The sequence below is a fragment of the Syzygium oleosum genome, unplaced genomic scaffold (genome assembly GCF_021117445.2).
Source record: "Syzygium oleosum isolate NSW1041296 unplaced genomic scaffold, Sole_v2.1 Sole_v2.02, whole genome shotgun sequence".
Classification (NCBI taxonomy): domain Eukaryota; kingdom Viridiplantae; phylum Streptophyta; class Magnoliopsida; order Myrtales; family Myrtaceae; genus Syzygium; species Syzygium oleosum.
Window position 1 is genome coordinate 6,572,181 of NW_026607486.1, and position 22,001 is coordinate 6,594,181.

General features: G+C 39.1%; 2 protein-coding genes across 8 annotated transcripts in view; one reads left to right on the plus strand and one right to left on the minus strand.

Annotated features, from left to right (window-relative positions):
* LOC115688587 (phosphatidylinositol 4-kinase alpha 1) overlaps positions 1–11,713 on the minus strand; it is a 30,390-nt gene extending 18,677 nt beyond the window's left edge. The window contains exons 1-11 of one of the 4 annotated variants that reach the window (XM_030614475.2): positions 10,655–11,713; positions 10,042–10,383; positions 9,771–9,932; positions 9,273–9,443; positions 9,013–9,171; positions 8,772–8,899; positions 4,357–4,663; positions 2,617–2,785; positions 2,252–2,469; positions 1,264–1,422; positions 977–1,159 (exon numbers count right to left, since the gene is read on the minus strand). In XM_030614475.2, coding sequence (XP_030470335.1) covers positions 977–1,159; positions 1,264–1,422; positions 2,252–2,469; positions 2,617–2,785; positions 4,357–4,663; positions 8,772–8,899; positions 9,013–9,171; positions 9,273–9,443; positions 9,771–9,932; positions 10,042–10,383; positions 10,655–11,626 — 2,970 coding nt within the window. In that variant the 5' untranslated portion in view covers positions 11,627–11,713. Of the gene's footprint in view, positions 1–976; positions 1,160–1,263; positions 1,423–2,251; positions 2,470–2,616; positions 2,786–4,356; positions 4,664–8,771; positions 8,900–9,012; positions 9,172–9,272; positions 9,444–9,770; positions 9,936–10,041; positions 10,384–10,654 lie in introns of all 4 variants that reach the window. The other 3 variants (XM_030614466.2, XM_030614457.2, XM_030614450.2) reach the window with 3 other exon arrangements.
* Positions 11,714–17,768: 6,055 nt separating this feature from the next.
* LOC115690240 (mediator of RNA polymerase II transcription subunit 32) lies at positions 17,769–20,965 on the plus strand. 4 transcript variants are annotated; one of them, XM_056308988.1, is made up of 3 exons: positions 17,769–17,994; positions 18,221–18,684; positions 20,309–20,965. In XM_056308988.1, exon 2 carries the CDS (start codon positions 18,247–18,249, stop codon positions 18,682–18,684), a length of 438 nt encoding a protein of 145 aa, XP_056164963.1. In that variant the 5' UTR covers positions 17,769–17,994; positions 18,221–18,246; the 3' UTR covers positions 20,309–20,965. The 4 variants fall into 4 exon arrangements, with proteins under 4 accessions (XP_056164963.1, XP_056164964.1, XP_056164962.1 ...); XM_056308989.1 differs by lacking the exon at positions 20,309–20,965 and adding an exon at positions 19,418–19,435; XM_056308987.1 differs by lacking the exon at positions 20,309–20,965 and adding an exon at positions 19,391–19,407.
* Positions 20,966–22,001: the final 1,036 nt, after the last annotated feature.

Here is a 22,001-nt window from a genome sequence, read left to right on the forward strand (position 1 = left end):
GTTTTTTATAGTGATCATGAGACTTTGGAGCCTGTGATAATCTAATGGCCAGGTAACTTCGTAATCTCAATGCTAGTGTCCATGCTCTATATGTCATCCATATTACAGCAACAAGATTAAACTGCCAGGTAGCTTTCGTAATCTCAATTTTAATGTCCATGCCTTGTATCTTCATCCATATTACAGCAGCAAGATTTAACTTTTACGATTTATCTCTGAAACAGAACAATGGGCATAGAGGTGCCTTAGTAAAACCAAAAAGAATCTTTTAACGTTCCAAGATAATAATAAGAAGTACCCTCTAATTTCTAAGTAAAATAGGAGATTTTACTATTTAACTAGTCAGACATACTCAGGCTTTGTATCAATACAGTGAAACTTATTCAAGGGGTGAAGAAATTGGGACTACAGTAGATTAGATATAGATACAGTCGAAATGTGGAGCCACCTCATTCACACAACTGCTAACTAAATAAGGACAACTTCCTACTGCAAACAAAGATCGTCTTCAAAGGAAGTCCACTAGAGCACTTTTTTTTTGGGATCAAACAGAAACAAGAGCTGGGCACTTTCTTTATGCAATGCGATTAAGTTTCACAGCTTAAGCCCAACACACAAAAAACTTCATACGTGGGGGCAGGCTTAATGGAGATTCAAAATTTTCTGCATAAAATTTAATGCCTTAATACTGTCTGCTCCAGTCAGAACAAACTACAACCTTCGGCATGGTCAGACAACTCCACCCACTAAAAGAGCATTGTTAAGCAGGTACTTCACATGATTTAGAAATAACCGTTTTGCACAGAAAATCCACCCACTCCCCACCCTACCACCAATAAAAACAATAAAGATTCTTTATGCCAGATTAGCTCATTAAGCACCAGCAGACCTAAATTTCGAACCATTTTATTTAATAATTACGATAAATACCACCAAAAAAATGAAAGTGAGTAGCTCTTGTAATGAGAAGATCAACCTGAAGAAGGCCCTGGGTAGTACATGGAGCATACGAAAGAGATTTAATTATCCACTCCCGAACAACTCGTTGGTACAATGACCGAACTGCTGCTATCCACGCAGGATCATTCACAAGAGCAGAGGATGAGCCATCATCAACTGAAAATAACAGGGAATCTAGACAAGACGAATTCCAGAGAACCTACAAGTGTGTAATTCTGTTTGTTAAACTATACAAGCAAACAAAGAGAGAATCAAACATAATAGAACTTAAAGATTAAAGAAAGTTCCATGGCACCAACCTACCTGTGGAAACTTGTCTCTAAGCTGAATTAACAAGTTAACAGCTATCTCCCGAATGCACTCGTCCCTATCGGACATACTTTTTATGAGAAACGAGGCATGCACACAAAGAGTCAAATCTCGTGTCACTGCCCCAAGGCCTGTGTCAGATATCCGATCTTCCTGAACCCAAAGTAAAGGATCAGTAATTTTCACCTACAGATCGACAAATAAACAGGCAGACATACATAGATAGGAAACAAACAGACGGATGGATAGACAAAGTGCATTTACATCTGCATAAACCTGCATGTGTGTATACATGTTTAGAGAGAGGGGCAGCACTACTTTGACTAATGTGGAAGAATTTCATCACACTAAATAATTACAGAATTGCAAACAGATCACCCAGCCTTTTGCCAAGATATCCCAAAATCATACTGAATATTGATCCTCGATTTATTAGCTCAAGAAGGCAAAAGCATCATTCAGAGTAATAAGCTAGCCTATTAAGCCTTTCTAATTAGATTAGGCTTCATGAGAATCTTCCTCTGGAATGTGAGACCTGAAGATGTGAGAAAGCACTTCACTTAGAAGGCAGTCCATGGCTACACAGCCCCATCAAACATGGCATCCCCTCTGATCCTAAGATACCTAATACCATGGTGCTCTCTACTTCACCTTTGTCACGCTAATTCCTCAGCATAACCAACCTGCTTTTTCCAAAGTAATTCTAAGACCTCACCCAGGTAGCAGTGCAAGTAATTTTTTGTAGCTAACAATCTTGCAGAAAATTACAAGTCTAGAACCTACAAGCAAGTTGCAACTACAAAATAAATGAATCTATCGGAACTACCAACAAATTTATTAGGTACTTCTAATTCCACAAGAAGAAAGCAAAAACATAATGGAACAATCTATTGAAAAGCAGCAACAAGATCTCCTCACACAATTAAATTGCATAGGTAAATAATTTTGAAGGGAGTCTCATTTCCAGAAAAAGTAAGTATACCAGCCATGACACTGCTGTTTCAAATGCCCGATGGACAATTGCTGTCAGACACTGGGAGACTGCAGGCATAAGATTTGGTGTTTTCAAGTATTCAAAGACACAACGGAATGCACTTCTAGAATAGGTCAAGGCTTCGCTTCCATTGAGAATGCCACCATTGCTACTAAAACGTATGATTTCTAAAAATGCCACAGCAAGAAGATATGTGGCTTTTACACCTGCAAAATAAGTAAGAAAAAAGTTTCAGATTGAGAAAATTTTACAAGGTACCAACCAAAATGTTGAAGCTGAGGAACAAAAATCACACGTTCCTAAATTACAGACACAAAGTTATCTGCGAAATGTAACAGGCAGACTATCCTAACCTGAAATTGTGCTCATTCCTCCAACATCTACTCGCCCTCCCAAAGCAGCAGAAAGAGCAGCCCTGTGGGTTACAGCAGCTTTCTCATTGCCACTCCCTCTACGACTACCAGGGTTGTGGAGAGCATTAAGTTCCAACTCATCTTCAAGCCATTTCACAGAACTAACAACCTGGAGAGCAAAGCAAGTGGAGTCAAAATTTTAAATTTTGTTGAATTGCCAAAATTACTTGAACGAAAATAATTTCAATCAGATCAAGCAGTTGATCTTAGTAAGAAAAGACCAGAAAATGCATTTATCCAAGGAAACCAGAAACACTAAACTTTACACTTCTGAAAAGCTTAGCCTATAGATTTGATAAAGGTCCTACAAGTCTACAATTAATCACCTCACATCATAATATTCTTGCAGATGGCATTACTCATAAAACTTTGCATTCAAGCAAATACTCCGTGGTCCTAAAAACATGAGAAAATAGTGACCTGCCATATTCAATATCATAGGATCGCAGTTAAATATTCAACATCGGGCCAGCCACCAGGCCAGCGCCTCCACTGAAAGGCCCATACCTGAGAGTTCAGGCTGGGCCACAATTTTGGCAAAAGCCCGCCTGGCCCAGCCCATGCTCATCCCAATCTCCAGCATTATATCCCTTTCTGGTAACAACAATTTTACATCAAAGAAATTAGACTCTAGACTCTCAAAAGTCCTTAAGTTTCTTATAGCCAAAAATTTGATAGAGGGGTGGCAGCAAGTATCAGCCTTTTCCCTTAGTCAATTACAAAATAAATTCCTCTCATAACCAGGAGTTCAAGAAGTGTAAACCCAATAAATGCTTACAAGTCCCAATGCAGATTCACCAGTTGTCTCACTCCTCTACAGTGTTCCAACTCAGATGTGTTTTTACACATAAAGCACCTATTTATGAGCTGAAACCTCTCTTTTGAAAGTTGTCAGTTCTAAGTACTTTTTTTTTTTTTTTTGGTTAAAAAAAAAAAATGGAAGTTGTTAAGTTCTCTAAAGCAAATTACATATAAAAATGAAGAAAAAACTTCATGACCAAATTGCAAGCTTCAAAACTCTCCTTATACTCCTCTCTCTCGTTCACCAAAATATCTAAAGCAAAAGTAGAGGTCTCAATGAAGAAAAGGCTAACAAAAGTAGTGAGCTTGATGGTTGTTCCATGGAGATGATTAATTATCTTCGAAAAGCACACATTGCAAAATTTGTGTGATTAAAAGGTTCAAACCATCATTTGATTTTGAAACTCTCATAGTGCTCTAACCTTTTCACCTGAGTCCTCTGCAAGATATTGTTGGCTCTAAACCATTTCATCATTGTAAATAAAAGAATGACTAAAGAAAAATGAATATCCCACGTTCTAGTCCCTTTATCAAAGTTACAACTTCAAAGTTTCCACAAGAAAGATGGAAACGCTACCACATCAAGGCTGCAACATGTGTGCATCAAAGAAGATGGACATTACAAAAAACCAAGAACCAGCATCCATCTGCAACCTAATTGCAGCATTATCATGCAGGTTCCTTCATTAAATAGCTCCTAATTTCAATCAACGACATAATAGGATCTATTTTTGGGTATCTGTAAGCATGATTATTTCTTGTGATGATAAAAGAAAAATCCGGAAATGTTTTTGGTAATGCCCAAATTTATCAAGAAAAACTGTGGATCATAAGAAAGGTTGTGCAGGTGAGGTAACAAATTTTGTAAGATTAACTTACAAGGGGAGGAGTCCCTCGAGCAATTTTCTGAACGGCAGCAGACCATTGTGCGTTCCACATGTACGGTCCACCCACAGCCTGTAGAGGAATTGAACTTATGCTTCCCATACTATTCAATGTACTAGACACTGATTTGTAGGGCACTTGAGTATTTTGCAGGGGAGGTGCTAGACCAAAAAGAGCTATATAGAACCATAAGTTCCGAAATAACTTCAAAAGAGATGGCTCCACGTCTATCGATGGATTGAAGTCAGAACATATCTCAGAAACAGCAGGAAGTAGAGGACCCAAAAAATCTGCTCCGCTCCTGCAATATTGCAATTAGCATCAACAACTCCTCTACATTTTAAACACATAAGAACAAGTGTCTAATTCTATCAGCCATACTGTTGCTTTAAGGATAAAAAGAGAAAGCCTTTTTCAGGAGCACCATAACGATGGTTTCACCTAGTTTCACCATTTTAGCCACCAGGAAAAGATTGAACTTAAAATACAAAGAGAGACTCAATTCTGACAATGGCTTCTTTCTTTTATCACAATGCTGTGAAGTTAATCACAGTGGTGTCTAGCAATTTAACCCTTAAGAGTTGCAGTAATAACTAATTCTGATCATATATACAAATGAGGAAAAGCAAGAAAACAAGCATATCTTACAGCATGTTAGATAAATAGTAGAAGCTATTCTATTCTCCATCCATTCCTGATGGAATAGTTTATCCAAAAACTCATTGAAAAGCTCACCGAGAACAACTAAACAGAATAGCTATGCCTACCCTTGGTCCCATGGGCACAGCTTTCATTCCAGGGCCAACCAGGAATGACTTGAATTTTCTTACTCCACAAACGAACTTACAATTCTCATGCCGCCACCACCACTCTTACTGCCTCAACCCCCAGCCACTTACCATCATCATCACCACCTCCCCCTCTTCCTCCTGAGGCCCTCACCACTCCATCACTAGTGACTCAATCAAACCCTACTTATTTCGCCAATTTCAACAACAACCAATACTTTTAAAACTGTACCAGTGAGAAAACTGGTCAAGTGATCAGTATGTGGTTCAACCAGTTCGACCACCTGAACACGAGTTGATGCACTTCTACTTAAGTATTAAATAGTTTATCTTCAATTTGAAACACATGGGAGCAGATGGTTGAGTGGTGGGCGTATAATTCAGACAAGCACAGGATTGCATCCAGGTCCAAGTCTTTGACAGAATAAGTTTGCTTCATCGGTTTAGTTGCTTCTCTCAAAATACAATCATTGGTAAGCACCGACCAGAGAACATTGTATGGACTAGTGGTGGGTCCATAGTGACTCCACAAGCAGGACCCCAGCTAAAATAGTTGCAAGTGCAGCTTTGCGCCTTTATTAATGTCCGACAGGTTCTAGAACCGGTTGACCCACCAATATTTCTTTATTTTGGATAGATAATAAAGGATATTGTTAAACTATAAATTCGAGTACACGAAAGAAAGAAAAGCAAAAGACAAAGGAAAACATCACAAGACTAAGGTGAAGTCAGAACTAGACGTCCGAATCCACATAATCGAGCACAATACATAAGCAACCCAAGATTTTAAACCCCCAAAGACTCTTTTGTTGTCTTCCTTCCCTATGCACCACATGACACAAACTGGTGCAGCAACCCAAGACTTGTTAGAATTGAGCCTCCTCCATAAGCATTCCAGAAACGGAAAAGCAGAATGACATGACTTGGCATAACTCGTGCCACCTTAGACAAGCTAAGGATATGATTCAAAGGTCAAGAGCAAAGTCAACGTAGGAAGAGAGTAATAAAAAGATTACCCAGAATGCGTATACACCGATCATGAGAATGAAATTCCCTTTCCTGGGATCCTCAATAGTGAAAAAATATTTTTCAAAGCTACCATAAACAAGAGAAAGAGATGTCATAAGGTATATGGGGCTGCCAGATTGCTTTAGAGGAGGATGAACAAGGGGAGAAATTCCCCAAGTCTTTTACCCAATTGAACCACCGGGTTTGGTCAGCTCAACAGGGTTGACACCAGTGTGATCCCAATTTTGACCACAGATGCTTTCACAGTCATAATCAGACTGGACCTATGTTATCCAGTCCAACTAATGGAATCGCCAATCTCTTCCAGTTTTGGAAACATTACCACCAACGTCCGCTGCCTCCACCCCCCCTCCCCCCCCCTCTTCCTTTGTAAAATTATGCAAATGTATATTGTGGCTACTATAAACAAGTACCTCTAAGTTCATAACTTCTAAAGTAAAAGTTTTTAAAATTATGGCTAGAATAGATGGAACTGAGCTTTTAAATTATCATATTGATGAAAAATAGTTGGATTATTCCTTTTCAAAATCTTGCAAGCCAAACATGGTCCTGAAATAGTCATTTAATTATACAAACAAAACTGTTGTATAGCTATTCTAGTGCTATTTAATCTGTATTCTAATTTTGAGGAATAGCTACTCTGCCTAATTTTATTATTAACCAGATGTACTCTTAGCTTTCATCTTTCTATAGAGATATCTGACATTTCTACCTGTAATCATGCTAGAATCGCCATCCTGATATTCTGTTTCAGCCACCCAATATAGGGAAAAAAGTCCCAAAGCAGTGAGCACATATTCGATTGAGAATTCAAGGAGAGCTCGTGACAAATGATAAATCAAAAAGAGTAAGCTCATTTAGACATCACCTTGAAGCTTTCTAGGAATCACATTTAGGGTTTTCTAAGCATCACACCTAAGAAGTCTGCATCACACAATCAAAAGCAAAGACTTGCTAAAATTCAAGAATCGGTTTAAACAAGAATAAAGTGATAAAAAAAGGCACAGACTTAAAAGATGATCTCCAAAATAAAAGATTCACAAATGACCAGAGACAAGTCAAGGTTTCAAAAAGGCCAAAACATTTCTTGCCCAGAAGCAAGCAAACTTGATGGAATGGAGTTCCATCAAGCCAAGGAGAAATGATACAAAATGCTTAATACATGGTTCGAAGATCTACAGAACGATTAAGTTGGGAATAGAATCTTAGCTGATAATTAAAGTTCTTTTCTTTGACAAAAGGAGTACAAGTTAGGATAGAAATTTCCCATATATTTATGTTTCTCATTTTCCAATACAACCATCTTTCTTGTTTAAGAGTTCTTAGTTCAACCAAGCTTAGGATTTTCTTCATAGTCTATATATATGATTGTGACTCTTTCAATTTAATAGACTTCACGAATATTACGGAAATTCAGCAATTTTTTTCTTTGAATTCTCTTATGCAATTCTCTTCTTAAGTCGGATCCTTAAGGAACCCTAAGTATGATGCTTAGGAAGCTTTGTTTGTGTCGCCTAAAAGCATTCACTCGTTTGAGGTATCGTTGATTTCTCTCCAATTTCTCCATCAAATCATGCTCACTACTTTGGCTACATTAGTTCATTAGGGACTCCACGAGTCTAGCACCAATGCACTAAATCTCATTAGAGCTATCAAGCTAAGCTTAAGCCTACTTCTACCAAGCTAGTAGAATGAGTGATCTCCTGGGAAATCCTCTGCTGCACCCTCTTCTATATTTTACGGAAAAAAAAAATGAAGTAACTGATGGACATCTGTGCATAGAGTACAAACAGGATGGTTGAAGTGGAGAAGTGAGTAAAATATTTTGTGCGCTAAATGCTAGTTAAGCTTACAGAAATATCCTATAGACAACAATTATTCATTATGGGACGAAGCCATAAGCACTGACATGTGTACACGATAACCGTAGTGAAGAAAAGAACACTCCGATGGATGTGCCTGTACACCAGGAAAGACAAAACTAGAAATGAAGACCTGGCTCCGATCAAGGATAAGTCGAGAGAAGGTTGTTTAACCTGGTTTGGTCACATTAAATGAATACCTCAGAGGCTCCATTGAGAAGGTGATTTTAGGAGATAAGAGACCCAATTAAGGAGTAGAGAAAGGCCTAAAAAGTCATGGGAGGAGACAAAGGAATGATATAAAGCTTCCATAACTTATAAAAGATAAAATTCAAAATCAAGCACAATGGGACAAATGGATTGATATAGCTGATCTCAGTTTGTTGTTGTTAATGTTGGTTTTTTCACTTTTGGGTGGTCCATAGACCCAAAAAATTATGTGAAAGGTTCATCAGAAAAACCTATCCCCTCCGCAAAAAAAATAAAAGCAAAATAAAGCAAAGACGAATGTCTAAATATATCATTTGTAACAAAAACTTATACTTCCTTAACATGCAATTGAGAACTATTTCTCTCCATAATTCTAAGGTGAAGCACATCGGTACATTTTTTACAGAACAATATTATACAACAAGGATCAAAAGTATAGCATTGCCTCAACTATTTGTGCTACAAAGCCTAAACTATTTGTGGTATGCTACCGGCATATATATTTTGAAGAAAATGATACCTTCCACTTTTGCTCTCTGCCGCCAAGCCTACATCTGAGCACAAAGATAGCAGACGGTGACGGTAATCTGAACGCAATTTACTACTTGTAAGACGGCTAGCAATCAGAAGAAACCCAGCAGGAAGAGTCTACAACACCATGGAATAAGTCAAAATCCATGTAGTAAATCACATCCTAACGTCACAAACTCGACAGATTATCCTAGCACAACTTGCAAAGAAGACTAAGGGAAACAGTGCACCTCAACACGTTCTGTTGTGGCTTCTGGGGCCAATGTTTTGCTTTCAGCAGACCCCAAACTCGAAAGCTTGTTCAAGTAGCTTCTTGTCATCAAAACCACGGTCTCGCGAAATGACTTCTCAAAGCCTAAACTTGCTATATGAGACACAGCATCAAGTAGCTGCAGCAAAAGGCGAAAGAAATATTTGAGAAACTAAACTACTGAGGGATCCTTGCAGTTTTAAAAATAGCAAATAAGCACTCTAAAGGAGAGGTCCATACACGAATCCGCAATAAGCCAGGAGTTGAAGCATCGCCCTCTTCTAAACTTTCAATAAAAAGTGGCAGTATCATATCCACAACTTCCGACTTCCTAATAGCAACACTCAAATCTGCTAGTAAGCGTATCAGGTTAAGTTGCACAACAGGAACTGCCTGCTTCTCCTTTCCATCCTGACATTAGTAAATATTGCATACGCATGTAAACAGATATAGTTAAAGTTGAAAAAAGAAAATTTAAAAATACCAAAACAGATTAAAACTTAGGCACATCTTAGATCATCATCGAATGATGCAGTCACAAAACAGATGAACAGATCACAATAAAACTCAAGTGGACTCCAAAATATGAAATCCAAATATTTCAAGGAGAACATGGTCATATCTTACATTCAAGTATTATCCGGCAATTATTGACTAACTATTTACAAGAAGCATGTACAGCAGCCACAGCCATCATTTATGAGTTTCTCATCAATGACTCACTGATATTCATCCAACCTGTTCATTGTAGTCATTCCTTTCCCGGACACTTGCCACTAATCCCATGACAAAAGTGTCTATAGGAGCCCGGTCCTTGCTCCAGCCAAATTCAATCACTTCACAGCTTGCCTTCATGACACTCTCAACCATGGCTCCATGGCTACTAGCCCATGCATCAGCCTGCTGCAAATCGTAGTCCCAGAAAAAGAATTTTAGGGATGAACACATCAACTGGAGTAACATTGTGAATGGATGATGCTAACAGGGATAATTCCTTTCTTCAACGCACCTGAGCACATGCAGTCAGCACAAGGAGCTTGAGGCGAATGAGCAAAACTCGTAGCTGCTGTCCACCCTTAGTGACAGCAATTTGAGTCATCCCCGTAAGCAAAGCACTAAATAGATCCTCGCACATCCTCAATTTTCTCCAGACAGATAGTAAACATGCCTCAGCTGCGTCAGTGAATAATACAAGAGTCTCAAGCCAAAACTTCTTCACAGCTTTACCATCCAAATCAAGAGATGATAAGCTCTTCATCTTCAATCTTGTGATGGCTTGATAAACTGATAGTTTTGCATTTATTCTGGCTTTCAAAGTTGCACCCTGTTCATTCCAGTCCCGCTTTCTTATCTGCGTACAGAACCAACAATTCAGCAATTGACTGCCTCTACTCTCAAAATATATAAAAACAAAATTTAAGCTAGAGCAAGAACTCAACCCTGAAAGGCCGCCAACTACTTCTGCTACAGAACCATCAAATAATCTATCTTTCAATCCACTCTATTGTTCTCACAGAGAAGTTAAATTTTATATGGGATTATAGTAAGGACCAAGGGGAATGCCATTTACCAGAAGAAGAGAAAAGTCTAGAAAGAAAGGGCGCCGCGTCACCAAAACTTACCTTCAAAAATGCAGGCATAGATTGGACTTGCTTCCTTGCCAGTAATCTCACCTGCTCCAATAACTTTGAATCATCAATTTGGACTCTGTCTAGAATGTGGGTAATCAACCTATATGCAATCTCTTGCTTCTCCAGGTTCTCGACAGACTCTTCCTCGAATGAAGCAACTTGCTGCCTGGACATAGCCGCAACTCCGCCCCCATTACTGTAACCTCCCACGATGCTCCCTCCGTTCATTGCTGCAGACGCCCTAGACGATGCACTTGCCGCATCATCTACAAGCCTCGAAGCCACGCCACTCGATGAACCACTGACTTCATTCGGACTCGATATCTCGCCAACATGATAATGGTTCGCATTGACACTCAACGGCGAACTCTGCGACGACGACGTTTCCGAATTCACCTGCGTTGGCTCCCGCGGCGAAGGAGGCAGCAGAACTGGCAAGGCCAGCTGGTCGAGCAGGTATCTCACCAACGTATCGCCATCCGACCGCAGGACGGGCGGGAAATTCTGCGAGATCGCCGCCAGAAAAGCTCTGGAGATGGCGGTACCGTCTCCACCGCGGCCGACAGCCGCGACCACATTGTCCCTGGTGAAGGCGGCGACCTCGGCGGCAAAATCCGGCGACAATTCCGTAGCTTTCGCGACGTAATCGAAGAAATCGGTGAAGAACGAAGCAATGGCGTCGCTGCCGAAGGACTGCGGCCAGAACGGAACGTCGAAGGAGGCGGGAATCAAGCGCAGGAACTCGATCACGACCGAGTACGGCCGGTTATCGGGCACGAACACGGACTTGGAGAGGAAGCGGGCGACAGCGAGGGCCGCATTGAGGTGCGAACGCGAAACCCTACGAGATCCGGCGAGCACGGACTCGGATTGCGGGCATCTGCCGCAAATCCACGCCAGTTTGTCGGCGAACTGAGCGGGATTCTGCGCGACGAGGTCGCAGAGCTCGATCAGCGCCTCCATTTCGCCCCCACCCCAAACAACGCCCCCGCCCCCGCGCGGCGGCGGCGGCGGCGGCTCCGGCTCGGGAAAGGGAAGCGTCTACGGCGAGAAGCGGCGGCGGCGGCGCAAGCGAGGGAGGGTGCAGAGCCCCGATCAGGTCATCGGAGAGGAGAGGCCGGATGCGCAATGCGATCGCACGGCACGGCACGGCACGGCGAGCACGTCGGCGGACGGCGGACGGCGGAGATGGAGGACGAAGGTCGGCGTTAATGGCGATCGGGGGCGAGAAATTCGATGGTTTCCATCCGCTATCGGATATAACAGCCTCCGCGACGTCGCTGTCTTCGGTCTCCTGTGCGTCCGGAAATATTTATGACATTTTCGTTCTGCTTTGTGCGCGTCTCTCTCCTCCTCCCTTTTTTTTTTTTTTTTTTCGGGGTGATAGGTTTCCGGATGGGTATGGCCCCCGCCCGCCCCGGTAGATTCGATTCCCGATGTTTGCAAACTGGGACCGATCCCGTTTGCCCCGAAACCCACCCTATTCTTTTGGTCCGGTTATACAATGTATCCGAGGACTTGTTTTTCTTTTGTGTCCTTTTATTTTTGTTTTATTTTGTTACAGCAAAATGATATGAGCAATAAAATGATTCAAAGTAAAAGATGAACGAGGGCGAGCGAACAAAGGCGAGTAACGAACGAGCGAGGATTGTGAGGCTCGAACGAGCGAGGGCGAGCCACGAGTGAGTAAACGAGGAGGAGGGTGAGTCGCGAGCGAGAGAGAGAGAGTCCCGAAGCGTGAGAGAGAGAGAGAGAGGTTTGAGAGAAGAGACAAAAAAGAAAGATCGAAAAAAAAAAAGATGCCAATAAAAAAAATTAAGGTTTTTAGGCTTTATGAAACCGTTTCAAATTTGGTCCTTCCATCGGTTCTAAAAATTTGGAACTGAAAACCAAACTGCTTCCGATGGAAACTTAGAACCCGACCGATTTTTAGGGCTGTTTGGTCCGGTTCTCGAATAGAATCATTCCGGTTACACAATCCTAGTATTTCCGATTTCCAGACCTTCCTCCTCTCTTTTTTTTTTGGAGATAAATGACACAAATGATTCATGAACTTTGATCCAATTTGCACTATTGTCTCAAGATTTCAAATCGGTTCAATGTAGTCTCTAAATTATAAGAAAATGTTCAATTTAATCCCTAAATTATATGAAAATGTCCAATATGGTCATTTCATTAATTTAAGTGAACGGAATCTCTTATGTGCTTTCAATCCATTAAGTGTGGCTTCCAATCTATTAGCACGATTGACAACAAAAAAATGTTATGCTTGAATTATCCAAGTAAGATGAAAAATATAATAATTCATGTCATCAAATAACAATGGACGTGTTAACTTCTATTATTTTTTGTCTTTTCAGCATTATTTATAGTTCAATTCAATATATTGTCATTTGAGCAAATGGAATAACTACATTGAATATTTGGCAATAATTTAAAGATCATTTTAAACAAATTATAAGTTCAAGAACGATATTACATATTGAACTAACGTTTAAGAATTATTTGTGTCATTTTTTTATTTCGAAACAGGTCCTTTAACACGTGGCTCATAATCTTGTTCTGATAATTCATCTTTTTATGTGAAACTTGTTTTGTTGTCTTGATTTGCAGTTGGACTGCATATCTCTATTGTATATCCGTTGAATGAATAAAATGTTTCTTTTAAACATAGTAATTAAGCATCACAGCAATAAATAATTTATACTTGTCTTCACTATTATATAACACAAATATGGAGTCTCTTACCTTGAAAAGATCACAGTCACTACTTTTTCTAGGCCTAATTCCCAAAAAAAACCCAAACTTTACACTTTGTCCTAATTATATCCTGAACTTTTTTTTTTGTCTCAAGAAAAACCTCAAACTTTTATCCGAGTCCCAAAGCCCCCGCCCTCGGCCTCGTCGGGCGCGAAGGGCCGGCCGACGCGCGTAGTGCGACGCCGGGCGCGCTCCTTCTCAGCGTGTTTTTTTTTTTTTTTTTCGAAGTTAATTGGACGGATTTATAACGGTAGGGCAGATTTGGGACTCGGATAAAAGTTTGAGGTTTTTCTTGAGACAAAAAAAAGTTCAGGATATAATTGGGACAAAGTGTAAAGTTTGGGATTTTTTTGGGAATTAGGCCCTTTTTCTAGAATGAACTCCGCTGGTTACTTTTGCGAATGTGATATCAAGGACGAACGTGTGAATTAACAATTTTATCTTTCTCTCTCTCTCTCTCTCACTTATTTGAGTGGGGCATGGAGAGGGCAAGGTACAAATCTTCCTAATTCCTATGCCAACGGATTGGGTACTCTTCCCTTCTTTGAGATGCTTTTATGCTTTAACTCAGGAATGCTTTGTGACGAGAGCTTTTCCAACGAGCCCGGTATTGATAGGGCAAAACGAAAGATCGCGGATTCGAGTTTTCGAACCCCAATCGTGGTTACGGGCTCCGGTGAATGGATCGGCATGGACTAGGTGTTTGAAGACAAATAAAAACTAGAGGTTTGAAAAGTAATGTTCAATTCTAAAGAAGAGGTTAATACAGGACTTAAACGCGAGAAAATCCTAAATTAGCATACAGACTATTTATGAGTTCAATTTAAGTTAATATTAAAAATCCCAATTGATACTTATGACAAATTTAACCTAAACTAATTTTTTGACATACAAAAACCTCAAACTGGTATACATGTGACAAATTTACTCTCCGTTAGTTTTCGTTAAATTTTACTGTCAAATTGTTGAGTTAGATGATTCGTGACAGTTGACGGGTGTACCGATTTGGGGTTTTATCCTTTGTTTATCATGGTATATCAATTTGTGATTTTTCATAGTATTAATATAATTTAAGCGAAACTAACTGATGGGTGAATTTATTACTAATGTACAAGTTTGAGATTTTTTATGGTCAAAAAATTAATTTATGGTATATTTATCGCATGTATATCAGTTTGGGGTTTTTTGCGATAAAAAAATTAGTTTAGAGTAAATTTATCATAGAAGTATCAATTTGGGGTTTTTTGTTGTATTATCAACCATCAATTCTAAGACCTCTAAGTATGGTTATGAGCAACGGAACCTAATTCAAGTATTGGGAAAGTTTGGCTAAAGCTTAATCAGGATGTCTTCCTCACTTATTTTCGTTGCATCAGAACTTTTGCAACTTCTAGTTTCGTTGTCATTCAAAATTGAGAGATTGCAAACATCTCGACACAACGGAAAACGGGTGACCGGTTGGAAGGGTCGTAAAGTGGGCATTGAATATGAGTGATAATACGAGTATTAAAAGGCCATTTCTCTGTTACATAAATCAATTTCGCCCTTCATTTTAGTGAGACTCTCATTTCTCAAATTAGAAGAGTGTTCAAGTATTTTCAACAGGTCAAGATTCTTTATAATTTTAGGGAGGGAAATGGATGTGCAGATTGACTAGCAAATTGGGCTATTCAACCCAACAATGCGGGCGATAATTATGCATTAGATAGGCCACCGATAAGTTCCTTTGTTGTTAGAGATCAAATCGGATCATGTTTTGTTAAAAGAGTAGCGCTATAATTTTCGGACTCTACCCCCTTATTTATTAAAAAAAAAAGACTCGTTTCGATGAATATAACCCATTTTGAGTATTGAAAATTTTATACCTTATTACTTGTCTGTCAACTTTTAGTTAAACTTTTGGTCAATCCTAGGTCAACTAAAGAATCTATCGAAAACTGGGCCAAAAATTTGAGGTGTAAACAATTTTCACGGCCGAATTTCTTCCACCCTCTCTCGTCCTTTTTCTAATCCTTAATTTCCTCTAGATGAGCTTAGCGAACTTCCCTTTAAGAGATGAATAGACTCTTTCTCGAATTGTTTGATAAACAATTAATTTCCTTTAGAAAATTAGTTCATTTCTATTTTTTTGTCGAAAATAATTTTAATGTGAATATATATTATTTAATTTAATTTAGTTACAATATTCATCTTCCATTCTAATTAATCAATGTATGCGTAATCAATATACTTTGTTATCACCTAATAAGATATAAAATTGAGGATAACTGCACAGAAAGTCTTAAAACTTATTATGAAAGTGTAATTAAATTCTCAAACTTTCAAAAAGTGCAATAAAGTCCTAAAAGTTGTCAAATTAGTTCAATTAAGTCTTTTCGTTAACTCCGTCCAACTAGACTAATAAAAAATACTGACATGTCTTATTTTATTACTTTCATAAGACACGTGGTGACAATGTGGCGGCCACCAAGCGTCTCATTAGAAAATTATTCAAAAATTAAAAAGAAATACAAGCTAAATTAAATTGAAAAGATAAAAAAGCTAAAATTTAAAAAAAAAACACAAACTACAAAAAAAAAAAACTAACTTAATAAGAGGACCTTGCGATTGGCCACCGCCCCGCCCATTGCCAGAAAGGGCTGATGGAGGTCACCTAGGCCTCGCCGATGGTCAGCGGCCCTCGCGTTGACAATTTTCGCCGACCCCAGTAAGGGCCTACTAGCCTAGATCTAGGGGAGGGCGCGACCCTTACCCCGTATTTGAGCAAGGGCTCGTGAGACCTCGCTTCGGGTGGGTGACGCTTAGTAACCAAGTGCTTGTTCATCCTCCTTTTTTTTTTTCTGTACTTGGTTATCCTTGTTTTTTTATTTAATCTAATTTAAGTAAAATTTGAAAATAAAAATAAAAACTGTCACGTAGGAGAGAAAATCGGCATTTTTCATTTGTCAAGGTGGATGGAGTTAATAAAAATACTTGATTGCACCAATTTAATAAGTTGTAAGACTTGATTGTACTTTTTAAAAGTTTTAGAACTAAATTACTCTTCATTATAAGTTTAAGGAGTTCCATTATCCCATAAAATTATAAATGTAAATACTTCGATGCTATTATCAAATATCTTTGAATAATTAAATTTTCTCTTTTGCAATAAACAAAGTTATAATATCAACAAAATATTGTTTATTGTCACAGGCACGCGTTTGAGATGATATGTATTACTGTCGTAACTTTGATGATACATAATTAAAATTCAACAAAATATTGTTTCTTAAAAGAAAGATAATGATGTAGGAGTAGGACTAATCTATTAACTGAAAGTGTGTCACCTAGAAGATTTAGTTTTCTTCGCATGGTAGGCCAAAATAGAATGGAATCAAGAATGAAATGAAAAAGAATTGGAGCGACCATTCCAATCATGGAATCAGATTGGAATCGTCGTGCTTGGGATAGAAATTCTTGTGTTTGGTTGTAGAGCTGTTGATTTCTGACGTGAAATTAAAATAAATGAGATTCATAGTGTATAGTGAACACTCGACAAAATTATAAAATTCAATTATGACATGTGAATACGAATTGCCGGCCCTATTTGGTTGCACTCAACTATAATTCCTAAATATAATACTCGAATCATTAATTTTTTAGTATCGACCATATTGTTCATTAGTTTGAATCTATTAACTCTATTATAATATTATAAATTATCTTCAATGTTAAATTGTGTAGAACAATATTTTTATTTTTATTGAAATAATGAATTATTTAATACTAATGATATTCTTTTGTTATTTATAATCTATTCACCATAATTTAAACTTATCAGTTATTCACTAATGAGGGGAATAATATTGTTAAGGGTTAATACCACGAAAAACCTTAAACTGGTACATATGTGACAAGTTTACCCCACACTAGTTTTTTGACCATAAAAAATCCCAAACCGGTACTCTTGTGACAAATTTATCCTCCGTTAAATTGGATTAATACCACGAAAAATCACAAAATAGTAAATCTGTGACAAACAAAAGTATGAAACCCTAAACTGATACTTCCGTTAACCGCCACGTATCATCCAACTTATTAATTTAGCGGTAAAACTGAACGAAAATCGACAGAGGGTAAATTTGTCATATATATACCAATTTAAGATTTTTGGTAGTCAAAATATTAGTTTGAGGTAAATCAATTTGGGGGTTTTTTGTGGTATTAATCCTATTGTTAATGTGTGCATCACATAAATATTTAATTTCCATAATTCCTTTTTTTTTCTGATACGAGGAATGGAATCATGGTAAAGTAGAGGAAACATAAGGGAATCGAAGACATGTTAGCCCAACAACCTTAAGCCATGAAGCCCGCACAACAACCTTCTTCTTCTTCTCCAACCCAAGCCCTGTGCCTCGAGAATCCAGTGACAAGATCGAAGACCCACGTCGGGAAAGAGGGGAGTGAGCGACCGGGCGGACCTGCATCCCCGTTCTGGAGCGCTGACCGCCGTGCCCACCACTCGCCGCCGCCTCCAGCAGCATCAGGGTTTACAGAGATAGGGGCGAAGTCTTGGGCTCTTTGCGAAGGTGGGTCTTGATTTGTTTTTCGATTGGAGTCTTGCAGTGCTGACAAGTAGTTGACTTGGGTGATTCTTTGAATCTTTTTCCATTGTTCCTGCAATTGAATGCATTTCTTGGTTGATTACATACGTCTTTCAGTTGAATGCATTTGTTTCATTCGCTGTGAAATTGCATGCTGCTTGAACTTTTGCCCAACACTGCAATTCACGGGGGAATTGTAATTGGGGAGCAGGGTAGGGAATTAGGCGTTCTATCACGATGGACAACATTGTGGATTCCTTGAGCAGTGCGTACCAGGAGTTCCTTGCGGCCGCGGCGAGTGTTCTCGAGGCCAGGGAAGCGTCCGGGGCCCAAAAAATAGCTGCCACCGACGCTGCCCTGGAGAATTTCAAGCAGCACTGGGAATTGTTCCGGGTGGCGTGCGATCAGGCGGAGGAGTTTGTGGAGTCGGTTAAGCAGAGGATCGGATCGGAGTGCCTGGTGGACGAGGCCACTGGCTCCGCAGTGGGGAAGCCCGGGCAGGCTGCCGCACCTGGCCTGCCCCCCATAAGTGCAGTTCGGTTGGAGCAGATGAGTAAAGCGGTCAGGTGTCTCGTCATCGAGCTCCAAAGCGGTACTGGCACTGCTGGCGGAGCAGCACATGCGCATTCCACGGCGCCTTTTGATGCTCGATTCTCCGAAGATGCAGCTCAGTAGGTAACTCCTTGTTTGATACATTTCCTGATAGAGTTGAGCAGGTTGGTTCGTTTCTTATTGGGATTTTGTTTGACAACCGATTGTAATCTGTTGTCATAGTTTGAGGTCGAAGGCCTGTTGGATGCCATGTCTGTATATTTTCGCTGGTCTTCTTCAACAAAGACGCATCTATGTTCTTCATACTTTTGTGCTACCTGGAGCTTTTCATATTTCGTTTCCTTGTAAGTTCGCAGTACACTTAGCTTCTCCATCTCAAGATAGTTCTCTCGTTCAGCACCTTGATGCCTTTGAAATGGATGTATGTTATTCCTCACTTTTCTTATTGTACGAAGCGCATTCGTATACTATCTGGCTCAAAAAATTCTTTTTTTCAGATGCAACCGAGTTTTCAATTGCCTTTTCTTTGTAATTGAAGTATTGTGTTGGTGGTTAGTGCTGCCAATACTCAACTAGTTGTTGGACTTCCTGCAAAAAGACTATGATAAGTTCTTAACCTGCTTCGGCTGTCAATATTATACTGATCCGGCAACTTAATGCAGTGGCACCAAGCTTATGAGATCATAGTTATTGCCTGGATGTGATACCTGGGAAGCATAACCAATGGTGGTTTTTTTTTTTTCTTTTTGGGGGGCGGGGGGTGAGACCCGACATGGGTGTGGTATTTGCAAAGAAGAATGAAAAAAATTCATCATGCTATTACTCGCAGTTGTTCATTTCCTGGCATTGGTTATAGGGTTGTCTCATGATCTCATCTTGTGCATCATCAAATTTACACGATATGCAATTGGCGAGGAACATTATCTCACAAATAAGACTTGGTGGCCAATGGCCATTAATGTCGGTTGCAGTTCATGTACTGGCAGTGTCTTGTGCTATTCAAAGCAGTGAGAAGGAAGTAAAAAAAAATTTGGGGGAAGTTTATAAAAGGTTTTTATTTTTTTTTTTTTTTTTTTTTTTTTTTTTAAAAAATTTTTTTTTTTTTTTTTTTTTAAAAAATATTTTTTTTGATGTATTTTTTTTAAAAATGTCGTTCACTGTTCTTGGTACTTGGAAAACTGGGTTTTCCTCAACTTGGCTGTCTGCTTTGCTACATTTTGTTCTTTTTTGCTTCCAGATGTGCTTTGAATCTTTGGTACTTATGTGCTTTTTTCTAGCAAAGGGTCCATTCGTTCAAGTTTAGGGACCTCTTATACATGCTGTGCACTGCACAAGCCATTGAGCATATTTGGACATCACCAATTTGCTTATCAAGTACTGTCCTTATAATCTACCATGTCTTAATGCCTAGATGTTCCCACGAAATCCAAAAATCATATCTGCTACATTCAAAAAAACTTCTAGGGTGTTTCTTTATCTTCTTTTGGTATTTGGTTTGGAGTGCTACAGAGTGCAACTAAGATGAATTTAGTCATATGGCTAATTTTAAGTTCTAAGAGCACTTGTTACGATGAGAAAAGAGGGGACTATTACTCTCTGTAGCAAATGATCTTCATCATAGATTTGGCAACATTTCTCCAGAAGATGTTATAATTAGCCACTAGAATATTCTTCAATTGGATTAGCCAAATGAATTGTGGTATTTTGGGGTTATCTGACTCCTTTCAAGTTTGGAAAAATATTCTAGGTAGCAGGAGGCTTCTATAATTCCCTGAGGAGGATCGGTTGGGTCCTCCAGGAGATCATAGTAACCCCCCCAATGCGACATTAGTAAGGGATTGGTGGTGGTTCTGTAAATTGCTTTCAATGCAGCTATGTACTACACTTGGAGGTTAGGACTGATAACTCATACAGGAAATCAATTACACATTCTATTTTGGCATCTGTAAAATTTGTAGCTTAGACTACAAGGATCTGTTAAAATTAGAGACAAAGTTGCATTACAGATCTTTGTGCAATGTTTGAAAAGATTGTCTGATTGTATTGGTATGGGCTTGTAGCCACGGAGCAGTCTTTCTGCCAGGTTGTGAAGTTTACAAGTTAGCATCACCCGAGTTGCTTCACTTTGCGGCTTTCAAACTCGCGAAATGGCGCATTTGATTGCAATAAGTAACAACCATTGTGGCTGTGATAGATCTACAGGGGGATGATATCTATTATATTGTTTGTCTTAGTAAGCTATTATTTTGTATGTTTGGCATTGTCTATTATATTTATTGCACAGTTATAGTGCAATGGAAGTTCTAGTTTTCTAATATTGGATTATAAATTATATTCATTTTACAAGTTTACTGAATATGTAATGTGGATAATTCTACTATTTTTTATGTGCAGAAGTTAAGTATATCCTTATAATTCCCTAATTATGATTTTAATATATATGAGGCTTATTTTATAGCTTTTTCAGTTTTGGTTATAATGGAGATCATAAGCGCAACGATCATCATTGCAAACAAGCAATGTAATGCACAGTTAAATGTGTAATAGGTCTATAATGTGAAAGGTATTACCACAGCTATACTTGTTTGGGCCTCTTTGAGCACCCGACGGATCCCAAATTGTGCGTGGCAATCATACCAATCCAACACACGTCAGGTATGTGTGGGAGGCACGCATGTTTGTGCTCTTTGGGGAAAATGGGTCCGACCGGTCCTCATCGAGTGTTGCAGCCTTCCTTCCCGTACGCGACGGATAATAACTATTCACATTTCTATGCTTTTTGGAGTCGCGCCGGAGAAAAATGGCCATGCATCTGTAAATCATCAAAGCCTCCTATGCCTGATTTAAGAAACTTTGTAGGCATTGGATGATAGAATGGATGTGATAGAGATGAGAATGGCACCAGATCTATGGTCACGCCGAAAAGACATCTAATGAATCTATTTAGATGAACAAAATGTTAGTCAATGCAAAATAAAATGAAGAAAAAATCATTCGAGGTGCCCTCTTATATATTTGCGATTGCTAGCTATTTTAAAAGTTCTGCGAACCTTGTGTCCAAAGGAATTGCGGATAGGTCAAGTATATTATAAGCCTTTTTTCTTTTTTTTTTAAGTTTCTTTCAAAGAAAAATTCTGTGAGATGTTAAACTCTTAGAATTGATTTGGACGTCCTAAATACTTCTCCTAAATCAAAGCAATCACAACCCCCGAACTGTCAAAAGATTTAGTAATCATTGCGATGTGGTTTGCCTTCGAGACTTCCATAAAGACATGTCTTTGGCACTCTTGATGTTTGGTGAATGTTTAGAACACCAGTGGGAAAAGCAAACATCATTGGGTCTCTCGAGTTCAATCCAAGACTTTACTCCTATCTCGTAATCATTTTGTCTTTTTTCCTCTTGGGCTTCTTGTATCATTCTCGATTTTATCAATCGTGAT